The sequence below is a fragment of the Choristoneura fumiferana genome, chromosome 20 (genome assembly GCF_025370935.1).
Source record: "Choristoneura fumiferana chromosome 20, NRCan_CFum_1, whole genome shotgun sequence".
NCBI classification, from domain to species: Eukaryota; Metazoa; Arthropoda; class Insecta; order Lepidoptera; family Tortricidae; genus Choristoneura; species Choristoneura fumiferana.
Window position 1 is genome coordinate 4,424,000 of NC_133491.1, and position 25,879 is coordinate 4,449,878.

A 25,879-nucleotide genomic window follows, 5' to 3' on the forward strand; every position below is an offset into this window, starting at 1 on the left:
AAGAGTGAAATGAAACCTGAGCGCCACTTTCTTCATAGCCAACAAGTTTTTCAATAAAATAACGACAATTTTGTTATAAAGAAATCTAGCTTTTTACAAGTACTATTTACTTAGTATTATTTACTCTTGATCTTGATTATTGAATCCCACTTTTACACAGGTTCAACTGGCGGTGTTGCCAGTGTAGCCTTAAGTAGCGCCATCTAGTGACCAATTAGAGTAACTGCTACGCTCTACAACGGGCTACCGAAGCTTCCCAACTCTGATGCATAAATAGATCTTCAAACTCTCTTCTCACATGAAATTTGCCTGGAAAGTGACCTCTCTCTTGTGACTTCTTACACACCTATCCGAATTCAACATACATTTTTTTTTCATAAATTACAATGGCAACCTTAATGATGATGATCGATGCCAATCCGTAAAGTTGGTGTCAATGCGATATGAAATCATTTCTCGCATGCATTCACTCATTCACTCTTCAGTCCGCTCGATATGTTTCTACGGAAACAACGAACAACACAGGAAACGTTCGATTTCCTCTTTAGTCACCCTCGCAAAATACTTTGTAGCGACAGATCATTCAGTGTACTTTAGTTAAGAGCCATGAGAAGTTGTGTGTTTGCTTGTTTAGTTGTGGTCTGTTATGCCGAAATGTTTATGGTGGACCCTGGGCCATTGTACCCGCCGACGAAGGGAGAAGTATGGCCAAAACCCCAGTATGAGGAAAAGGAGAACATTCTCTACAAATTCGACAAAGCGCAGTTTAATTTTAAGGTCAGTTTTGGTGTTGACTTAACATAGAGCTAAGTATAGGTACACCTAGTGCCATCCACGAAGACGCGTGATTTTGTCAAAATTAGATATTAATGACATTGTACTCGTAATAAGAACCACGGCATGCGTCATCGAGAATGACTCTATCACCTACTTAATTTTAATTTGACTAAGTATAACTTTCCTGATTGTTTTAAACAGGATAAAGCTTTATCTGTTGCCCGATTATCTCGGTCCACTGTGTGCAGTTATTGTGTTTTGTTTAATTTAACGATTGTGTACCTATGATTGTATACACTTTCAGTCATAAGATGTTTTTTTTTGTTATTCATGAATATTATTAAAGAGTTTTTTTTTTAATTTTATATATTTTAAATCAGGCACAAACGCAGCTCTAGTTATTTGGAAGAAATATTAGGTTTTATTTTACTAATGTAACTGGATAAAGGCAATTATCTATTTTGAACTTTTGTGTTGGAGTATTACAACTTTACAACGGTAGGTACCTAGTTAAAATTTGCATAAAAGTTTTGCGATGTGACGCCAATGAGACTTGTGCATGTCCCACCCTCAAGGGCTAACCCATACCGAATAAACCACACGACCTTACCCTCTCGGCCTTTGTGTGGACGCCACGGGATCCCGATCATTCTACCGTGACCCCCGCTGGCCACCCCGGGATGGGGTCCCTCTCGCGCCCTAAGATGGTCTAGGGCGCTGCGCCCCTTGGATGTTTAGGGGCGCACGGCGATCGCGACACGTGCAATGAGGGTTTGGGAGTCACCTCGACTTAACCATCCATCCTCACCCGGGGCTCGGGTAAAAGTGGAATGGCGCATTTTGTGCACTTGTTCAATCTATATCATTTTCGACAATGTGGTCGACGTGCATCCTAAAGTCAGTAACGGAAAATAGTAAGTATAGGAATGGTTTTCATGTCAAATGATCACCATCATCATAGCAGCGTTTACAGCGCCCGTCGGACGTAGAGCTCCTCTCCATTACTCCAAGCCTGACGATCCATTGCCAACATCCATCCACCACTTGTCTGCCGGGAAATGTCGTCCTTCCACCTCATTTGTGGTCTTTCTCTATATTACTCCACCGACAACAGAATCTTGTACCATGTCAATAATGGCCCCAAAATCGTAACACGTCAAATTGAAAAATCTAAAAATTTAGAAAATAAAAAAAGGCAATTATTTGCCCCTAGCCGCGATGTATTATGTGATCCCCTCCAAAATTTCAGGCTGTGACGGCGCTTGCATACAGCGTGAAAACCAATGAAAACGGTTCCCCGAATGCGGGGAATGTTGGAAATCTACCGCACCCCGCACGCGGGCCCTGTCGACCAATGTACCTAACTGAGCCATAAAAATGTGCCCCCGAAAATCATATGAAAAGATCGAATAAATTACCCTATTGCATAGGTTATAGGCGAAACGTGCGTAATTCTACTGGCCGCCGTGGTCCGCTACGAGAAGCTGCTGCATCAGCAACAGGATGCCACCAGAGCCATACGGAGGGAACTCCTCAGGAGGAACATGCGGCGCCGCAGCCGGAGTTTCGTGACGGGGCTGCTCCAGGATATCAACATCGAACTGACTAAGCCATGCGAGGCTTATCCGCACTTGGGGATGGATGAGAGTTGTAAGTTATTATTGTTTTTTAGTTAACATTACAACATTACAGTTACATTGTATTATTTAATACAAGAGTGAGAGTGACGGTACGATACGAACTTCAATTTTCGTAGTAGCCCCCAGTTCGTATCGTACCGACTCCCTGTCCACTCCCTGGTAACGGAGCCAAGACGTCTTACGTACCTGTGGCAGTATTGTCTAACGCTCTGGCGTTCATGATCGCATACTATCTCTTTCCACCCTAATCCTGTACCGTTTAACAGAAAGAAGTGGTGAAAACGATCGTGATCATCATCATGATTAAAAAAGTATATTGGGAGAAAAAGCTTTTGGGAAAAAAGGCGAATGGAAATTTTGATATTAGGAAATAACGATTTTGGGGAAATGATCTAACCAGTCGGTACAAGCTGCATCTGACTCGCTTGCGTATCGCGATACAAACGTGTCGACGGCGCGTGCGTGCAGAGGCATAGGCATTGGGGGGCTAGCTTTGTTCAACTTCAACAGAGAATATCTGATATCCGGTTGATGATAACCATTGTGCTATTCTGCTAGGGCAAGCTTGTGAAGTAATTAACGAAGATTTATATTTTAGACAACCTGACGGTGGAGGCGGAGTCACACCTGAAAAGCGCTTCTATATGGGGGATCTTGCGCGGACTGGAGACCTTCGCTCAGCTGTTTTACCCGTCTGAAAACTATAATGTAAGCCCTATTGATACTAAGTGCAGGTGACTGTACTATCAGTAATTTAATTTTATTGATAACTAGCTTTTGCCCGCGGCTTCGCCCGTGTGGAATTTGGTTATCGCGCGCTGTTCCCTCGGGAACTGTGCATTTCCCGGGATAAAAAGTAGCCTTTGTCACTCTCAGGTCCATAAACTATCTCTATGCCAAAAATCACGTCGATCCGTCGCTCCGTTTCGACGTGAAAGACGGACAAACTTACGAACACACACACTTTCGCATTCAAATATAATACATCAGTATGGATTGCACCTATTTTAATTTGTTTCTTTATCCTTTCGTTTTTGAAATGTTGCCTGAAACCGATCGCCCTGTAGCGATAAGGTCGTCTATATTGCTTACCGCGTAGTTTTCTTAATGTACTAGGTATTGCTCTGGACTGTTTATTATGCGGTATATATACCTACCTACAGTAGTTATTACATTGTATTATCAAACATTTCATTCTTGAGGCACTATGAAACCGTAGGTATCAAGGGAAATAAGTTTATTTGTCTACCTATAAAACAATACTTATCGAATGATGATGGTGAATTTCATGATGACAAGGCCATGTCGTCAAAAAAGTAGAAATCAAATTGAAAGATATATATCTCTCTATATATCGACATCTATAATAATAGAGACATTTAGATTCGATAGGTAGGTAAGGTACAGTCAAGTGCAAAAGTGCGGCCAAAGTTACAAAAATATCTACCTATAGGTAGCTACATTTCGACTTTATACACTTAACATTACGGACGTTTATACATATTTTTGTAATCTTTGCTCTAGACTGTAGGTACACGAGAAAACACATTATTAGGAAATAATTAATAAAGAAACACCGAATAATATGAATTATATCGAATAATCCTACTAATATTATAAATGCGAAAGTTTGTGAGTGAGTGAGTGAGTGAGTGAGTGAGTTAGTGAGTATGTTTGTTACTCTTTCACGCTGAAACGGCTAGACGGATTTGGATGAAATTTGGTATGTAGATAGCTGAACATCCTACTAATATTATAAATGCGAAAGTTTGTGAGTGAGTGAGTGAGTGAGTGAGTGAGTTAGTGAGTATGTTTGTTACTCTTTCACGCTGAAACGGCTAGACGGATTTGGATGAAATTTGGTATGTAGATAGCTGAACATCTGGAATAAAACATAGGCTACTTTTTATTCCGATATTCCCACGGGATAGGGATAAAATCTCGAAATATCAACCGCTGGGCTTAGAGTCATGAAATTTGAGAAGTAGGTAGCTGGACGTTTGAAATAACACATAGGCTACTTTTTATCCCACGGGATAGGGATAAAATCTTGAACTAATAACCGCTGGGCTTAGAGCCCTGAAATTTGGTATGTAGGTAACTGGACGTCTGGAATAATACGTAAGGGACTTTTTGACTCGATATTCCCACGGGATAACTAGGGATAAAATCTCGAAATAACAATCACTGGGTTTAGAGCCATGAAATTTGGTATGTAGATAGCTGAACCTCTGGAATAACACAGGCTAATTTATTATCCCGATATGCCCACGGGATAGGGATAAAATCTTGAAATAATAACCGCTGGGCTTAGAGTCATGAAATTTGGTATGTAGGTAGCTAGACGTCTGGAATAACACATAAGCGACATTTTGACCCGATATTCCCACGGGATACCTAGGGATAAAATCTCGAAATAACAACCACTGGGCTTAGAGCCATGAAATTTGGTATGTAGGCAGCTGGACCTCTGGAATAACACATAATCTATTTTTTACCCCGATATTCCCACGGGATAGGGATAAAATCTAGAAATATTAACCGCTGAGCTTAGAGTCATGAAATTTGGTATGTAGGAAGCTGGATGTCTAGAAAAACACATAGACGACTTTTTGACCCGATATTACCACGGGATACCTAGGAATAAAATGTCGAAATAACAACCGCTAGGCTTAGAGGCATGAAATTTGGATGTAGGTAGCCGTATGTCTGGAATAACACATAAGTACGCTACTTTTTATCCCGATAATCCCACGGTATAGTTTTATAACTAAGGGACCCCATACATCCCTGTATTATTATTATTTTGTATTTTTTTCTTTAATTGTATACTGTAGTTTTAAGTATTTTATTTGTAATTATTTTATTTTGAAAAAATGACTTTCTGCCAAGTTTCTTGCGGCGCATTCTTCTTGGCAATGATGGTCTTTCCGAAAGCGCTGGTAGTATAAAAAATTACGTGTATAAGTGCCCATTGCGGCCTATTTACTGAATAAATGATTTGAATTTGAATTTTGCATTTGAATTTGGATAGGGAAAAATTTTGAAACTTCAGCACTGGGTTTAGAGTCTTGAATTTTGTACAGTTATTCACATCACAACCTCAATGAAGACCACGATATAAATTTTGGAAATTTCCAGGGGAACTTGTAAAATCCCGAAAATTTCAATTGCAGCTACCACACCGAATAGTTTACGCGTGCGAAGCCGCGGGTAAAAGCTAGTATAATAAATAAATAATAAATGTCACGGGACAATTCACACCAATTAAATAAATAAATAAATAAATAAATAGAAACGTTTATTCGCTAATTCGAAAATACATATTATAAGTAAGTACACAAAATAAAACAACCATAAAATAAATATTAACGACAGTATTTGCGAAATCGCGAAACGGTCTCAGCTCAGCATAGTGTTGGCCGTAGAGGCCAACTGACCTAGTCCCAAAGTAAGCTTAGCAAAGCTTGTGTTATGGGTACTAAGCAAGGGATAAATATAATTATATAGATTGATACATACTTAAATACATAGTAAACACCCAAGACCCGAGAATAAACATAATATAATATAATTAAAAAATCTAATCATCGGCATATATAAGGCATCGTTCTGAAGCAATAAGGCCGCCTATAAGTAGCTTACTTTGGAAAATATCTATATACCTATATACCTGTGTTTTCTTGTACTACTTACTACTTATGTGTTAGTGTTCAATAAATTTATGTAGATACCTTTCCTACCTACTTATTATTAAGTTAATACCCATCGCACCATATACGTAACCTAGTTAATGTGTAGGTATTGTGCCCATCGTTTAATTTGTGATAAATAAGCGTTATTTAGGCTTTCATTTGTTTAGCTTATCGCTACTGCATACCAAATCGCTAACAATAGTAAAGTATTTAATAAGGGTAACATACATAATTAGCTTCAAGTATATCGTAGATACAACGAGCTGTCGGTAGGCCTCCCAACAAGATGGAGCGACGACTTGGTTAAGATCGCGGGATCGCGGTGGATGCGAATAAAGCACCAAGACCGGTCTGAGTGGAGAGCCTTGGGGAAGGCCTATGTCCAGCAGTGGACGTCTTTCGGCTGATATGATGATGATGATATCTTAGATCTTGGCATCGAAAGAATTTCAGACTGTTAAATATATGTACCACACGCTATTCTGATATAATATTCCACTGTAATACTTGTTATTTGTAGTATTCTAAATTGAATTAAAATATTTTGATGTAATAAACCCGGATAAATATCCTTTGTTTCTAACGACGTTACTGTTAGGCTTTTTGCGGCTTTACAGCCTTACGGAGAGAGGAGTGGTTATATCTCTTTGAGAGGCTGAGAGGGACGAGCTGCTAGATGGCCCGCCTCAGCAAGTGGTGTTTAGCTCAGGCATGCCAGAGTGCTTCTATTGAGCGACCTCGACTTTAGACGCCAAGGGAGAATTTGCAAGGAATTCGAAATTTCCGGATAACTTACGTACGTCTTAAGTTGATTTTAGCTTGACAATGCCGGGCTGATCCGTAGCCCTTGTTCTGGGAAACATTCTTAACTTTGTGCTTAATAAACTAAACTTTGGTTACAATGAGGGCCTACTGGACAGGCGAAATACGTATCGCTAGATGGCGTTACTATCGTAAGGTCCGGAATATTAAGGGGTTTGCTCCTGGTTAGCTCATGAGCAATGTCCCGTTAGATGGCGCTGTTATCAATAGTTCCTTTTTTCAGGTTTTTTTCGTAAATTATGAAGAATTATTTCACCAAAAACTAGTGGCGGGAGTATCTAAGCGTAACCGATTTTTTGACCCCACACTCGAAATGAAATATTCCGCCAAAGCCGCAAACGAGGTGCTTTACTTTGAACGTCAATTGCGGCCGTATACGGACACTAGGAGCTCACGCACACACTCAAATAGACAGCGCCAGCTAGCGAAAGTCTATTGCGACACTTAGCTACCCGATCGGGGTACTCCTTCGAGTAATATTCACATTTTTTTATCGAGTCACGAAATTTTGTACCAACTGTACTTTACTCGAAAATTTTACTACGACCTATAAAATTTATAGGTATTTTATTGATAATTAGAAGCAGGGTCTTGTATAACTGTTCGCATATTATAATACGAGCCAAACGCCTTTCAAGTGTTCATAATATGTGTACGATAAATTGAGAAATTACCAAGATTCTGACCACGGTTTCTTGTCTTGGTTGATGGTCTTGCTATTATTCAGGTTATATTTATAGTTACTTTTCGTAGTTACTACTCTTGCTAATGTGGTCATGGTCGTCGGTTGAAAATCGGTAGCAAATGTACAGGACGAGTTTCTTGGGAAAATAGTGCGGTGGTTTGTCCTTACCTTCCACGCCGAGAGCTGGAATTCGTAGTTGGCAATAGAGAGCGCTGCCACCAGGGCTCTTAGTCACTTGTACGACACGCACAGGAATGCACAGGCAATCAAGTTTATCAAGGGCATCCGTAAGGCCAAAGTCCCTTAAGACACTGTTACACATGCTCTTTAGTAGCAAGAAAGCATGCTACTATTAAGCAAATGCTAGCTAGTAGCATGTGTGAACAGGACATGCTACTATCGAGCATGCTTATTAGTGGCAAGCTCGAGACGGGGTGGAAGGGGGAAAGGTAATAAGCAAGTGTGAACGCGTTTGCTTCAGTCCATGAGCATGCTCATAAGCATTCTTATAAGCATGTTACTAGTAACGAGCATGTATAACAGTGCCTTTAGACATACCTAATATTTTATGAACAGTGCTTCGTGTAAGCTCTTTCTATCAAAAGAGGTAATAAAAAGCATACAGAGTTTACTACCCTAATTATCATCATCATCATCACTCAATTTCTGTGGCAAGACTTTTGGTAGAGAATTAGTAATCATAAGCTGCTAATATCAATTATTAATAAGTTGCTAACCATGAAAAGAGTTGACGAAGAGTTTATCTAGGCTTCTGCATCTGGATTTCTCAGTTCGTATATATAATTACTAGCTTAATCCCGCGGCTTCGCTCCCGTTGAAGAAAAAATCTATTCTGTAGTGTAGGTATTCGAATTAAAAAAAAACTTCTTGCACCTCTGTGATCCTCAAGGAGTATTCCATAATTCCAATTGTATGTTTGCCAAATCTCATGCATTTTTAGGCCATGTTTTGCCTTTATAGGTATAAATAAATACTTACGAAATACTTACATAACAGCAAACGTTCACCCACTCGCCGATAACTGGTATCAAATTGCGGTAAAAAACTATCCCGTGCTAATTTTGTACCTCCATATCTCTATAAATTGATTTTGTTAGGATAATCATAACGGATGATTTGGCACAATCAGCAGAAGACTACGAGCAGTTCCAAAATCATCTACACTCCCTTTGTTACCTTCGAGTCGAAAACAGTTGTCAATTCGTATCATATAACTACCTATTGTAAGTATTATCTGCTAGGATTTTTATCCGATCCAGCAGGCTTGTAGTCGTGCGTACTGGATTATTGGCAGTGCTTCCTTTGGATGTTCGTGCGATGGAACTACTGCGTTTTTTTTGCATTAGTTCCTTTACAAGACTAGAAGGAAAAACTGCGTTTATTTTTTTGTCTTTGTTCCTTTCGCAGTAGCATCTTCAGTTCTTGCAAAGGTACAAAGGCGGAAAAATAACGCAGTTCTTTCTTCAAGGTCTTGTGAAGGAACTAGAACTACCGCAAATAGTCCGTCGTATTTGCAGACTACGGGCACGTTCAGTTTAGCTGACACGTCATCATCGGAGACAGATGTTGCATCAAACCCAATTCGAAGCAGTCAAGCTCATAGGTAGCTGAACAGTTTGGTACTTTGTCACAGCAAGCTACAGTGCTAAAATGAGCATTTCTAAAAAAGTTTGTACATTTGATTTTTTCGACTCCGATTTGGGAAAAATTTACAGGTAGATAGAGTGAATCGTTCACTGAGTTTAAATAACATAGTCTCCCGAAATGTCCCAATTAATTTGTATGGAAAGTTCCTTTTTTGTTACCGCAAATCCATAGTTTTGGTAACAATTTAACAAAACAGGAAATTTCCATACAAACCAATTGGGACATTTTGAGAGACTATGTTACTACGACTCAGTATCGTTCACTCTACATACCTGCAATTTTTTATCACAAATAGGAGTCGCAAATCAAATGTACAAACTTTATTTAAAAATGCTCAAATAGTTTTTTTCACACCTCTCCTTCAGAAAAGTAACTTTTCCTCCCTACCGAGAGGGAGCAAAGTACAATTTTTCTGTTCAAGGCTTTTCTAAGTGTTTTATTGCAAATTCAATTTTTTTAAGTTGATAATTGGAAAGCCACGTCATTTTCTATACCATTTTGCTCCCTTGTGACACAAATAACTATTGTGTCACAAGGGAGCAAAATGGTGTATTTACGGCGAGGGCGTACATTGAATCCAGAATGTAGCGAAGGATTCTAAAGTAGAATCCTGAGCGTAATGAGGGATTCAAGTGTTAACGCACAAGATGAAAATAATTTTGCTCCCGAGTCGCTCATACAACTTTTCACACCGAGCATTAAGAAACTTGAAAAAAGTAAATTCTAAATATTATTAAAGAACAACCAGCATAGAAAATGGCGTGGCTTTACAATTATCAACTTCAAAAAATTGCATTTGCAATAAAATACTTAGAAAAGCCTTGAACAGAAAAGTTCCACTTTGCTCCCTCTCGTCAGGGAGGAAAAGTTACTTTTCTGAAGGAGAGGTGTGAAAATAACTATACATGTCCTCAAATACTAAGAGTAAAAAGGGAATGTATTTACTTTGCTACTTTTTGAGCGCTCTTTGCCTGTAGGATCTACGGCTAACTAGTCTGGTTGACCGGGCAGTGGGTATAATTAATTTGTAATTTTCCCGCTGGTACAGTAAATCCACACAGACACCCCACACTTCAGTCTACTCGTGACCACGGCCACTGTAATGTTGCCGAAACATCGAGGTAAATATTACTCGTGTGTGTTAGCGTGATAAGTCCTGTGCGTGGTATTTTGATTAATTCCAGTTTCTTTTAATTATTATGTTGCTTTATTCCTCTCATCTGTCCAAGCACGCGAGCAGGCTGCAATTACCAGGCCCATTACTGCCGTTCCGCCTGTGACAGTTGCAGTTCTACCATACAATCTTTTCTTTGGGGTAAGTAAAATGCAGTATGTCGCATTAGACAGCGTTTGAGAATAATTATCAGAATCAGGGGGTCAGGTCTGCTAGTAAACAACGTCGGCATTAGATTCAGCTAATACTTTGAGAACAAAAAAAAGGTATAAACTGTGATACAAGTTAAATATGCCCGCTGTCCAGTCAATCAACAAGCCAACCGTACCAAGCAAATATTTTTTTTGAGCTTGACTGTTAGTCAGTTTCTAGAACCTACAGTATTTAATTTTGCCCTAGGTTTCTCTGCTGTCAACCGTGCGGCACAGTTAGATCTATGTGATACGTTCCTACATAATATAATAACATGCAGTACACGCCCTCCTCCACCTCCCTCCTCCTACATGAAATAATATATATATCACACAATACCTAATAATAGTTATATTTATATAGTAGGTATTTGTGACAGCTAGTCTAGCTTGTGTGACATATACTATACATACATAATAACATATTGTTTTACATGGAAGAGAAAGAGAGCGGGCGTTTATGTAAATTTATTGTATAGATATTTCACATGGACGTAGTTGTGGGGCACGGTTCGTAGCGAAGAAGTAAAGTAAAAAATATTGTTATCAATTTATATGAGGTTCCGCAAATTAACAAGTTCTCTGTCCCGAAGCAATGTGCAGCGTTCTTTTGACACGTCGCCATAGTAATGATAAGGTAATATAATATTCCCGTAGCAATTTTCATTGTTAATCTAAATGTGGTCCAAGAATAAAAATAATTATTATAATGTATGTAATAAAGTTTATTATTTATTGAAAGAACAACTCCATTATTTACATCACTGGTCATACAGCACATGTGCCTCATGGACATACCAGTAAAGCCACGCATCAAGGGTCAAGGAACCTGGTAACACCGAAACCACTCAATTATTCAAGTATTTATTTCGTTAATCTCTATCCACTCAAGACAAGATAGATACAATCGAACCAATCAAAAATATCACATACTATTACAAGTCTTTCTAGGTCAGAATAAAAGTATGTGAAACACATTTTTGAAGCATTATATTATACTACACCTCGTTGTTCCGGGGGGTCAATAGTTTGAGCGGCCCATTTAGTGAACGGCATGTCATCGTCTACTAAAAGTACAATTTATATGATATTGGAAAAATTGGAATGGTAGGTATCCGTTATCTCACTCCATATCTCGGTAATGCTGTATGCGGCATCCTATAACGCCATAGCCCACTCCATGTGAATTACTGTTCGGATCTGACAACTGTAGAGGCCTGTCCGCTAGCACATCCTAATAGTGTATTAGGGGATAGACCTCCAAAATTCTGCTCATCTCATCTATATTAGATATGTTGGCTGTGGTCCCATGCCTTTCAAATGACCGGGTCCAGATGGGTTCGTGATCGAAAATCTGAACCAGCTATTACAATAATAAGTAAAGACCTTTATTTCGGACCACATGGCCCAGATTTCATTCAAAACATTTCAGTCAAGCATATTGAGTGATTTTGAAAATTGTCAAATTTGAAATTTGGGACACTACATTGGATGAAAATAAATGTACAGCCAATAAGACAGTTTTGACCAAGCTAACTTCTATACTTACTTAGTGCCTATAATGTAATGCAAACTCAAAATCAAACATTATTATGATGCCACTATAATGAAAGCAGTGACGCGAAAGATACAATTTGTAAGCGGAGATCTTATAAAACTAGCTAATAGCCGCGTGCACCTACCATGCAATAGTCCTAAATAAGTTTTAGCAACGCCTAGTAACCAAAAAACGCTGGGAAAAAACACGTTTCTTGTATGACAACTCCATTTATTTTTTAATTTTACTTACTTTATTATTAGTATTTGTTGTTATGGAGGCCACAGTAATACCTACATAATCTGTCAACATTTCAAGTGTCTAGTACACACAAACATGTATGCCTAAATGGGGTAGGCAAAGCACACGAAACGTTACAGCTTCGGAGCCACTTTTAGCAATTTTAGGTTTTAAGTTTGACGAAAACGGTACAATAGTGACAGGTTGCTAGCCTGTGGCCTACGGTCCTCAGTCGCCTCTTACGACATCCACGGAAGAAATGGAGAGGTCTAATTCTAACCCATCACACGGGTAGCTATTACAGCTCAAGAGATAAAGCCCTGTGACAGACGGATGGACAGACAGACAGACAGACAGACAGGCAGACAGCAGAGTCTCAGCAATAGGGTCCCGTTGGCCTAACTATAAAAACTAAATAATAGTTACGAACCAGTAGAAGACAGACAGACAAACACACAGACAGACAGCAGAATCTCAGCAATAGGGTCCCGTTGGCACCCTTTGGGTACGGAACCCTAAAAAGGAGAAGCAACTCCCGTCAGGAATAAAGAAATATTCCGATATAAAGGGAAAAGAAAAGATTTATTCGTGACAACAGGGAAAAAAATATACAAAAATGATTTAGAAATGTGCATGTCACAAAGTGGTCACAAATCAGTCAATTTTTTTTTATTTCAGATATTTTAAAAAATGTCAACTTGGGCAAAGTTATCTCAAAGGTCAAAGTTGTACGGTTTTATAGTACTTTATATATATGTACCCCTATTATCTCATCATCTGATATTACTGTAGTTTCATTCGACAAATAAAAACTTAAGATTGGTTTTTTGGAATCTTTTTGTATTTTTTATTTCAATTCCAAATTTTTACTTTTACGGTCATCCCGTAAAACCTAAATTGAAAATACAAACTGAAATAAAGATGCACAGAAAAAACAGAAAAATAAGACCATCACTGGGAATCGAACCCAGGTCCTCGGTAATCCGTACCGCTTGCTATACCGCTACACCACTGATGGTCAAAAAATAAAAACTACATACCTGTTGGTATTCTTGTTTTTAGAAGCTCCACTAAAATTTCCACCCACGGAACGCTAAAAGAAAGATGCCTACGAAGACTTTATTTCGTTGTGTACATCATATTTATTTAGAACAAACTTTATAACACAGCGTTAATAAATAAATCAAACATAGTTAATCAGTCAGATATTCCTTAATTTCTTGCATATCAACATTCAACGTTTCTTCTTTTCTTCACCTTGAATATTGCATGACAGCACCTAGGCTACTTCAGCAATATAATGATTCCAGGCAAAGTTATATGCAGTTAGTTAGCATTGAATCTGAAAGGAATTGTGTATTAATAAATACAGAAATAGTATTAGCAGACAGACTATAAGATACCTAGGTGTACGAATAAAGTGACCGATGCTTTTTAGTTACAGCATATGGACGTAAATCAGACTATCAGTAGGTAAATCCCTAATGTACCTACATACTGTTGCACGCAACTCTGTCAGCGTAGAATTCGTTTATAGCTATTCCGCGGGAATATTGCGATTAAAAAAAACTACCCTATGTTTTTCTACGGGACTCAAACTATCTGTATCCCAAATTTCATCCTAATCGGTTCAACGAATTAGACGTGAAAAGGTAATAAAGAATTAAACAAACAGACTAACAAACTTTCGCATTTATAATATGAGTGGGATTATTGTCTTATTTTAAGTCATCATCATCATCATCATCATCATCGGCCTATCTTAGCCCACTACTGGACATAGGCGTCTCCAATTGCACGCCACTGAGCACGACCCTCGGCCACTCTCATCCAGTTACTGTCAGCTACCCAGTGAAGATCATCGCTCCACCTAGTCTGAGGGCGTCCCTCGCCACGCTAGGCTTTTACTCGTTTACCTTAGCAGTTATCGGTTCTTCGGCTGATATGGCCGGCCCACTGCCACTTCAGTTTGCTTCAGTTTTAAGTAATCCTATAGAAATAGACGGACGGACAGCGTAATATCAAATTATCTGAACTATGTCTTTGTGACAAAGTTTCTCCATGTCTTTCATTGAATAAAGTTAGAATTCGGCAGCGATGACATACGACCATCATCATCATCATCATCGTCATTAAGATCGGTTTGTGAACAATACTTATCTTTTTCAAAATATCCTGATATTGAATTTAGATTTTTGCTATTCCTTTCTGCCTGCATGTAAAATTTACAGAGATTAGTGATATGGAGATAGAGTTGTAAAATTAAATATATAACATTGAATACCCTGGGTATTAAAAATAAACTGGCCAAGTGCGAGTCGGATTCGCGCACGAAGTGTTCCGTACCATTATCTATACAACATTAGACATTAGCAAAAAAAAACTTAAATATTTGTTTTATTCTGGTTTGAGTATTTGTTGTTATAGCGGCCACAGTAATACATAATCTGTAAAAATTTAAAGTGTCTAACTATTACGACTCAAGAGATAGAGCCCTGTGACAGACGGACGGACAGACAGACAGACAGACAGCGGAGTCTCAGAAATAGGGTTCCGTTGGCACTTTTTAGGTACGGAACCCTAAAAACTAAATAATAGTTACGAACCAGTAGAATTTTATGTAGGTACCTACATAATAAATCCCATTTTTTCCTTATCTTAAATTTCAGCTTTTTAGGATAAAAGGTTTGGTGTGTGCGTTGGTAAACAATAATTAAAAAAATAGGACAATGATGTAATGTTCACTTCGAAACACAGACAGACAGACAGACGGACAGACAGATGGACAGATCAACAGACGGACGGACGGATGAGCCGACGGAAAGGTACACAGACAGACTCACATACGCATAAAATTAACAACCTGTGTCACTCCTAACAGAGACAAATCTAACGATACCTCTTCTGATCTCTTTATCTCCTAACATGAGCTATTTCTCAAGACTCTGCTTCTAATTATCAATAAAATACTTATAAATTTTAAAGGTCATAGTAAAATTTTCGACTAAAGTACAGTTGGTACAACTTTATTCACCATCATCATCATCATCATCTCAGCCGTAGGACGTCCACTGTTGGACATAGGCCTCACCCACAGACCTCCAGTTGCTTCAACTGGCAGCAGCCTGCATCCACCGCGAACCTGCGGCTTTAACCAGGTCATCCGTCCATCTTGTTGGTGGACGTCCTACGCTGCGCTTGCCGATCCGCGGCCTCCACTCGAGAACTTTTCGGCCCCAACGGCCATCCGCTCTCCGTGCTATATAGCCCGCCCATTGCCACTTCAACGAGCTGATTCGCTTGGCTATGTCGGTGACCCTTGTTCTTCTACGTATCTCCTCATTTCTGATTCGGTCCCGTAGAGAAACCCCAAGCATAGCTCTCTCCATAGCTCGCTGAGCAACTCTGAGCCTATTTATAAGGCCTAAAGTAAAGCACCACGTCTCGGATCCATATGTCATCACTGGACAATAATGATGTAGTGTTCACTTCGAAACACAGACAGACAGAAAGACGGACAGACAGATGGACGGATCGACAGACGGACGGACGGATGGGCCGACGGAAAGATACACAGACAGACTAACATACGCATAAAATTAACAACCTGTGTCACTCCTAACAAAGACTTATTTTCTTGTCTCTGCTCTTGTCTTGTTGTTTGCTAAGATGCATCAAGGCCTTGTTGCATAGCGTGCGAAAGAAATGACCATACATACGCTCCAAAACCATAACCCCTGCCGTTTCTCACACTTATAAATAAAATAAAAAATCTTGAATCACTTCATAATAGAGTACATACAGTACATACTCGTACATATGCAGACAGACGGTGGGAAGCGACTTACTTCTATGGAGTGAAAATGTTCACGACGCAACTAAGAGTTAGGGAAATTTGGCATGTTTTCGTAGTAGGTTGCTGCAGACCACAAGTTTGGTACACACGATAAGCCATACTTTGGCCACCCAGTAGGAATTAAATTCTTACAGCCCTGCCTCTGGTGTTCTTGTAACAAATATTAATGTTTCTGACAAAAATGATAAAATAAACATACCCGTGTATCCAATTACATAGGTATTCTTTTCATCATCGAATCGTACATACATAAATAGTTTAAGAGTTGCACTCTTGCTAATTTCCTCTCGTCCGCCAACTTTTTGACTTCTTGATTTGTGTTCAAACCATAATTATTCAAACATAATTGCTTTTGAATATCAATCTCATTGACTTGACGTTGTGACAAAAATGTATTATAATGACGTTTAAATTTTACTTATCTAGCCAGTTATAATAATAAAAAGGTACGAAAACTACTTCGATTGTGAAAACCTTTTTATTCACCGAGCCTAGATTTAGCGGCCGTAAAAATGCCGTGATATGTAGGAATTTATTTGAGCCTCACTGTAAAACTTGATATTCATACATACACATGCAATGTATGTTGAATGTAGACCTTATTTTTTAACTAATTAGTTTAGTGATTACACCTAGCACCTTTTATTGTGAGAATAAATATGCTTTATTTAAATTAGTGGCGCTACTGTCTACGTAAGAGTAAATAACTAATATCTGTTCAGAATTTGTAAGTTGAATTTAAACCACTTGTCCTAGATCGAAGCACCGCATTATAATGTATGTAAAGTATGCAATGTTATAATTTTTGCCGAGGACTGGGTCTGTTACTTAAATAATTATTATTTTAAATGACAATTTTAAAAGTAACTTACCTATTTTTCGTCGTACTTACAGTTTGCGTCCTTGCATTAATCAGAAATAATAGTTTAGGCGTTTCAACTTACGAAAATAACAGATTTAAAAACAAAAAAAGTAGATACTAGACTCAGAAACTTGAACTTGATCTCTCAGTGATCTAATGCTTTCTTCATTTAGTTGTCGTATTATCTGAGCCAAAGGTGATGGTCACGTGACCACACGAAATAGTCGATACCTATTTACAATAGTTTGATTTTGTGACATTGACTCACGCACCCATATAAGATGTCACTACATGCTCGCTGCGAACACTGTCAGTTGTACTCATACAATGGTAAAATGCATCAAAATTTACTGCATCACGCTGCACTTTTGATGCAATAAAGTTACTTTTTTTTGGATTTTGCTTGAAGAGCATATCCATAATTTACTATTCTCAAAAAATCCTCTAAGAAAACATGTCCGTGGAAGCTATGCGGGGTGTCCGTAGGTTTGTATGGAAGAGCAACCCCCTTAACTGATAAGTTCATTCAACACAATTTCCCATTTTGAGATAATTAAATAAGGCTAATGGTTTGATTAGGTTTTTTACAAACCTAGCATTTAGTCACATTCCAGACCACAAACGCTGAACACTGTTAAAACCAAAAAATGGTTCTCTATTATCATTATCATACATATGAAAAATACGATCAATATCTACCGCAGGCACAACAAATACAATTTGACGCACAAGGAGCACTATGGCGTACTTGGGGCGAGGGCATACATTGAAATCTCAGAATGTACACCAATGATTCTAAACCTATTTCGCGGATTTCGTAATGAGGGAGTCGAAGTGCTACAACGCCGAATAGTTGGCGTAAATTTTGCTCCCCATTGGTCATATCTAAATTTCAACCGAGATTAAGATTCTTGGCTTCTGAAAATAATGTCTAAATGTCTATTAAAGAATAACCAGCATAAAATTGGTTTGCCAGCTTTCAATGTCATCAACTTCAAAAAATAATAATTTGTAAAAAACACTTAAAAAGCCTTGCAACTTAAAAGTTGCCCTTTGCTCCCACCATCTTGCTCGAAAATATCCTGCCTGAAGGAGCAGTGTGAACTGTTGTTTATCAGCCGAAAAACAGCCGAAAACTGCACTTGAGTATCCCATTTTTCTAGGTTGGCCGCCTCTGTAACCTTGTTCAGGTGTCTAGTGGTGAAATCTTACCATCAGGAGATTACTCGGCCATCCAGTCGAATAAAATAAAGTCGTTTACATAATGGGTTCTACACTTTGACCTAGTCTGTGGCACCGTTTGACTAGTAACGACCTTTTGATTAAGTTTTTTTAAAAGTATAGAAAAGTTTATAATTTTTTGCTTTTAATTTTTCGGCGGTATTAAGAGTTAGTTTTTGTTAACCAATCGGGAATGTCATGGCAAAATTCCGCGATCCACTGTCCCTTAACGGCAGAGGGAAAAATGTCGATGTGTTTTTAGTGGGTATACTAAATTCAGATAGTTACATAACTTTCCATAATATTACATAAATAAGAAAAGTAATGGCTAAAATAGTTTTTGATTGCGAAATTCGTAGATTTTTAGTGTCGTGAGGTACGTTTTACAATTTTTGTATGTGATTGATACATATCTGAATAAGCCAATCTCACAAGATAGAAACGTCACGCACCGCAGGATATAACGCCAGTCTAGGATATTTTCTTATCGAAAACCCCCGACAGTCAAAAGGAAATAGAGTTCATAAAAAGCTTATCATCATCCCAGCCTATTACGTCCATGCTGGGCACATCTCCTGTCAGAAAAGAGGGCTGAACCATAGACCCACGCGGGCCCAGTGCGGAGTGGGAACTTCGCACGAACCATTGAATCGCTTCGCAGGTTTTCAGGTCTCCTCACTATGTTTTCCTTCACCGCAAAGGTCGTGGTAAATTTCAAATGTAATACCGCTCATGTATTTCGAAAAATCACACGTGCGAGCCGGGGTTGAACCCTAAACCCTCTGCTATAGACCCGATTAGGCAAACATGGCCACCACATCTTCAAAAAAAAAATGGTAGTACTAACAAGATTAATAGTTTTAAAAAAAGCTTTATAGTTGTAATATTAGCAGAATTTACAGTGTCTGTAAGGTGCGGTAAATAAAATTACAGAAAGCAGAGTCTATTAGAAGACACTGAGTGGAAGTGGTTGTAAGTCATGTTTTCCTTATAGTAATAGTCACTGTTCCTTGTTTTACATTACATGTACTGGTAAACTTTGCCTTACGTAGGCAAAAGTAATTGAAAATAAAGCCGTAATAATCAAGATTTCGCTTCGGTAAATAGTAATGGGTTCACATTGGTTGGTTTGGAATGTTGTTAGCACGCTGGCTGTTGATGAGTAAAGAGCGTTATAATTTAAATTGTTATCATATTTATTGGATTATTAATTGTGTTTTAATGTGTTTGTGTATCAATTTTGTATAGAGGTTAATTTTTGACCTTGATGTGTCAGTTGATAAAGGAATGTATCATCCTGATAGTAATTATTCATTTTATTGTTATGGAAATTTATGGACAGATTTGATATTATTCATTGCTAAAGTATCTTTACTTCGTTTCATATTGTGAACAAGAACCTGTTTTATTCTTAGATAGTTAGGTACTTACTATGGATTTACTTTCACTACACTTCTACTTCAATCTTAACGAATTATGGATAAATATATGTCATTCATTCACTTACTAAACTAACACATCGGTGTAGCTTACTAAGTAACATGCTATAATTTTTCTTGGAGTTTTCTATTTATATTTTAAAGTGTTTACTATCAAGTACACCTTATACCAGGGGTGGCCAACTTGATTAGACCCACAATCTACTGTTCACCTTCTGACGAAACCCTGTGCGATCTACCAATACATACTACTTGAAATCTTAAATGAAACAGCATAGTTCAGTAATTTATGTTTTTTGCCTTCCCACGATCGACTGGACCAATAGTCGCGATCAACCGGTCGATCGCGATCGCTCGGTTGGCCACCCCTGCCTTATACTAATATAAATAACCGGTCAAGAATGAGTTGGCCTCACGCACTGAAGGTTCCGTACGAATTTGTAGGTGCCTTGTCTATTATTAGCTTGTTTGTTATTATCCAGAGTTAGCTCGTAGGTTAGTTATTGATTGCGTCGAGATACCTTTATAACTAATTACAAGTTCTAGTACATCATCATCCCAGCCTATATACGTCCCACTGCTGGGCACAGGCCTCCTCTCAGAACAAGAGGGCTTGGGCCATAGTTCCCACGCGGGCCCAGTGCGGATTGGGAACTTCGCACGCACCATTGAATCGCTTCGCAGGTTTGTGCAGGTTTGTCATGTTTTCCTTCACCGCAAAGCTCGTGGTAAATTCCGCACATGAATTTCGAAAAACTCAGAGGTGCGAGCCGGGGTTCGAACCCACGACCCTCTGCTTGAGAGGCGATAGGTCAAACCACTAGGCCACCACGGCTTCACTGAATTTTTTTAACGCGTTGACTTAGAAGTTTGATTTTTGCACTGCTGCATGGGGTAGCAGAGTTGAGTTTTTGATGTATTTGCTATTAATTTCAGCTTGATATGGTCAAGGACTTTAATTCATGAGCAACCATTGAACCATTTCACAGTCAACGTCATAGTGACATCGCATTAATTAACAAGGAAAATCGTAATGACTTTTCCTTTGAAAAGGTTCCATGGTGGCTCATGAATTAAAGTCCTTGATGTACCTCCACATGTTCTTGAGTTATTAACAGTGGGACAGAAAGACGGACAACAGATTTGAACAGATGGGCTACTACGAAACTCGAAAATCCAAGTTCGTATCGCACCATCCCTTTCACTCGCGTATTAAATGACATAAGCGTCAGCGGGACATCAACATACGAAGTTCGAATTTTGCACTTCGTGGTATAGGGCCAGATCTTTACAAGGGTTCAGTTTTTCCTTTTTAGTTATGAAACCGTGCGAAAGGAAAAAACTACATTTATTAATATTAAGAACAACCTATTTATCGTATACTTATCATTATAATATAACATATTTTTTCCTTCCTAAATGTTAACCACCCCTAGCTGTGTCTGTGTCATAGTGCCTACCTACTTGTATCTTTCTAGTGTTTTTTTTTTATTTAGGTTTAAATATTCCAGAGTTTAGTAGTGGTTTAGTAACTCTAAAAAATATGTATTAAATGAATCGGTAATTCATTGGCTAAGAGCTCTGGTGGTACAGTGGTTTAACCTATGGCAAGCAGAAGATCGTGGGTTCAAATCTGGTCTGGCACCTCTGAGTGTTTCCAAATTAATTTGCGAAATTATATTTCAAATTTATCACAAGCTTTGTGGTGAAGGAAAACGGTGCACAGACCTGCGAAGTAATTCAATGGTGTGTGTGAAGTTCTCAATCTGTATTGGATCCGCGTGGGAATTACGGCCTAAGCCCCCTCATACTTAGAGGAGGTTTTTGCCCTGCAATTGATCGTACATAAGCCAAGATGATGATGATGCTAATGAATTTTGCTTTAGGGGGTAACAGGCTCAAGCAATTTCATGTGCCTATAGAATCTTTTTTAATCTGCAAAACATTTACACAGTAACAAGTGACCAGGATGAATATTGTGAACAATACTTACCTCAATTAAAGTAAAAACTACATTTGTCATAGAAAAGTTAAAATTCACAGTCAATAAACACGCATGTCTTTTTGTATCATAAACTAAATTCTCACGTTTCAAGGTTTTTGTTTGTTACTTGGAATAAAAGAGAGGTTTCTTAGAACATTTGAGCAAGATTCTTTTGAATCGAATGTGAAAAGGATCTTGGTCAAAAAACACAGTTATTATGAATGAATGTTTTTATTTTGTTAGACTTGTGGAAGGAATTGTTTATAAAGAAAGTTTCAAACAATTCCCACACATTTATACAAGGGTTCATCCATAAATTGTGAAATTCCGCTGGGTTAGTAGTGCTGACCATATTTTCTGGATGGCCTCTAATACAAAGTAAATATTATTTATCGAACATCACAAACCATAGCGTCTATGTCCAAATACAAAACATGACTTTTTCTAAAGCATTGACAGATCGCAAAATGTAACTTTAGAATAATTAATTCAAATCTGTTCACAACAAAATAATCCGAATCGTACCACAGCCGGCCGTTGAACTTAACCGTGAACATACTAAAAAGAAAATACAAATGTTTGAGAGCTATTGCGCAAACGTACAGTATTTTTTTCCAGTACACTAAAGATAATATAATCACTGGGTTACTGCTTCATGTTAAAGACATAGATAGCTCATAGGTAGATCATGGTTTGTTTAAACTATGGCCTCTCCTGAGTTTAAGTCCTGGCTCGCACCTCTGGGCTTTTCGCAATTTATGTGTCGAATTACATTCGCAATTTATCACCAACTTTATAGTAATAGAAAATATCGTAAAGGTAACCTGCATAGATATGCGAAGAAATTAAATGCAATGTATAGTTCCCCATCCGCACTGGGCCTGCGTGGGAACAGGGCCTAAGCCCTGTCGTTCTGAGAGTAGGTAGGTACGTATAAATTCCGAGGCGATTATGATGTTATTATGGACAAACATACTTCGCACTTTTTAACTGGTGGTCTTGGTGACCTTGGCATTTAATGCAGACCAGACTGGCCGTTGGCTTGAAAAGTTTTATTCAAACCGGATTTTAATAGTGACTTTTATTAGGGCAAAAAATGCAGTAGCGCCCGTTTTACTTTGAAGCCAAAGTACGATGACATCTTATTACGTGAACTTAACAATTTTTTGTTACGACTTTTTGCGTCTCAACCCACAATTCGTGTCAACCATCCAATATTTTATTAAATAAAAGCATAGCAAAACTCACTTTATATTCAACGTACAAGGTTGGAATTTGTATAAACGCCATAACTTCAACTTAATTGGCCGTCTTATACCTGTGCGTAATCTTTATACTTAAGTTTGTAAACATTGATAATGGACTTTAAACAAAGCGAGGTAAGGTGTGATTCTGGTTGTTGCTATCAACAAAGGCCCTTTACACATTCCTTGAATTGTTACTTCATTCCTTTGGAAGCGCGTTCCATAGTTTGATTCATTGGTTAAGGGTGCTTATACACTGCACTATCAGCAAGGGGCAGAAATAGTTATATTTGTGCAACAATAGAGCAAATAATTTATTTAATCAGGCGTACTTAAGAGAATAATAAAGCAAATTTCTTTTATTCTGATAGTTGATTTTGAATTCCGAGTAAGTAAGCAAAGAATAATTGAATCACTTGCGTAGCGAGTGATTCTAATTTAAAATCTTGAGCGCAGTGAGAGATTCAAAATTTGAAAAGTTTTGGAAAAAACCAAATGCAAATCTAGTAAAACAAAAAAATATGTAAAACCTTTCTGTTTGAGGTAGCATTACTGAGGTGTATTTTTTACATTTTTATTGACTTTTGACATTTGATTGTTTCTTTTTATATTTGAGGCAAGACCTTATATTTTATGTAAGTTTATAAAAGTCCAGTCGATGGCAGCTACTACCACACAAATCACCTTATTCCTTAACATCCTTATCCTTAACCTCTTACATTGTCTACTTATTATATTTTTAAAACATGACTCATTCATAATGTAAAGATACCATTTATTGTTGTGGTCAAGACCAGGAGCCTAGGCATTTTAAAGCTATTATAATTATATATTTTAGTTAGGTACGCGTTTGCCTTCGATAGCCGCAAACTACATGCGTAAACCGCTGTTAATGTTGCAAGGGGAAATACTATGTTTCATACAACAATTACGATATTAGTGTTTTCATACGTCAAAGTGGTTGTAGGACGTTCCTAATTGCATGTAAACTGACATATACCCTATACCGCCAACAACTTTATATCACAGAATAGGTATCCGCCTTTTTAGGGTACAATATCTCGAAATGATTTCTGTCAAAAATTTCATTTGTAATACTAGCTTTTTTGCTGACTTTACTTAGATCATCCAGCTTACAGATTACCTATACCAAATTTCATATCGATTCGACCACTGGGAGTGGATCAAAATGAACTTGCAAGATTATACCCAACAACAACAAACAAACAAGTCGATTAAAAGTTCCAAGCTTTGAAGGCTTTAAGTGTTTTTTTTTAACGGCTCTCCTGAAAAAAAATCTGTTGTGTCACTATCTAACTAAAGCAGCGTTGTAACATACGGAATACAAAATAACGGCTGTATGGTCAAACCCTAACTCGATCTAATAATTCGTAAAAACTTCGAATTTCAAACTCACACAGTGTTAAGATTGTTTTTTTGGAATCTTTTTGTATTTTTTATTTCAATTCCAAATTTTTGCTTTTACGTATGGAGCGTTTTGCGTTTTTTTGTGTTTTTTTTTGTATAGATGTCGCTAGTGTCACTGCTTAAGTGGCTAAATAAGAAACAAACAAGCTGAGATATGTGGTGCATAGGGGAAATTCGTGTCTGTACCGTTGACCAGCAGTGGTGTAGCGGTATAGCACGCGGTACGGAATACCGAGTACCTGGGTTCGATTCCCAGTGCTGGTCTTATTTTTCTGGTTTTTCTGTGCATCTATATTTCAGTTTGTATTTTCACACAGTGTTATTTTTTTAACAGCCAATTATTTTACTTATCGGGCTTAACCACGCAACCCTCGTTTATTACTGTTAATTTTGATGTAGTGTAGACTCCTAAGCCCGTCTATGACAGTAAAAGTGTTCGTCGATCGCCCATACTTGCAACTATCGAAGCAGTCGGTGTCGCAAGCAGCCACAAAGGACTGCGTCGGGTTAGCGTGGCCATTTCCTGCCATTTGTACCACAATACCCACAATGACTCTCTCGACCAGGCCGCCAGGGGACCAATATTTGAAATCATGTAAATCTATTGAATAATGTTTTTCCATCGTATTTTGTCGGGTGAGTTCGTTTTTATCTTGCTATCTCAATTAGCTCCAGTAAACTTCAGTAAGCTAGTTGAGATAGCAATATTAATACAAAAATTTCCAACAAAAAAAAATGGAACCCAGTACAAAACCCTTGAAAATATTTTTCTAGGTACGTACTAGCTCGAAGTCGGTGCCTCAGCACGAGCCAACAGCAGTGGAACAATATAGTAGTCTACCTCACTTAGGTACTTACTATGGGTTTCAATCCCTCCCGTGCTGAGTCACCGACTTCGAGTAGTACGTACATACCTAGAAAAATATTTTCAAGGGTTTTGTAGTCGGTTCCATTTTTTGTTATTTTTTTTAATTTTTTGGAGTCAAATGCAAATGCAAATGTGGTGTAGCGGTATGGCACATGGCACGGAATGCCGAGGACCTGGGTTCGATTCCCATTCTCTGTTCATTCTGGGAACGATGTATGTCGGCCGCACGACACTAAGTCCGGGAGTAATTATTTTGCGAAATGGTAACGGTATCCTACCTACTTCCTTTTTCTAAATATAATGATTTCTGAAATTATCGCGAATAATACATGAAATAACTACCTACCGAATAATTCGTTTAAGTTTGTAGTCGTATATCTATTGTAATTGAAATATGTTATTGAAAATAATAATGCTTAAATACACAGACAGACACATTTTAAATAGGTTTAAATAAATAGGTAAGATTTACGATTACTTATTTACTACCTAAGCCAATCTACATAAGTACCTTTAAATGACATTGGTAGCACTCGTCGTGGCCGCCG

The 25,879-nt window shown here is 38.1% G+C and overlaps 2 protein-coding genes across 2 annotated transcripts in view; both read left to right on the forward strand.

Moving 5' to 3' along the window:
• Window positions 1-25,879, forward strand: part of LOC141439217 (nischarin-like) — a 44,809-nt gene that overhangs the window by 12,809 nt on the left and 6,121 nt on the right. The window lies entirely within an intron of this gene.
• Window positions 454-5,211, forward strand: LOC141439219 (beta-hexosaminidase subunit alpha-like). Its single transcript, XM_074103411.1, has 3 exons — window positions 454-777; window positions 2,208-2,427; window positions 3,016-5,211. Exons 1-3 carry the CDS (start codon window positions 607-609, stop codon window positions 3,153-3,155), a joined length of 531 nt encoding a protein of 176 aa, XP_073959512.1. The 5' UTR covers window positions 454-606; the 3' UTR covers window positions 3,156-5,211.

Bases quoted from the DNA above. Each gene is read 5' to 3' on its own strand.
- LOC141439219 (XM_074103411.1), top strand. From the start codon at position 607: ATGAGAAGTTGTGTGTTTGCTTGTTTAGTTGTGGTCTGTTATGCCGAA. The intron at 778-2,207 runs GTCAGTTTTGGT...CCTATTGCATAG, and splicing joins AAGCGCAGTTTAATTTTAAG to GTTATAGGCGAAACGTGCGT. The intron at 2,428-3,015 runs GTAAGTTATTAT...TTTATATTTTAG, and splicing joins CTTGGGGATGGATGAGAGTT to ACAACCTGACGGTGGAGGCG.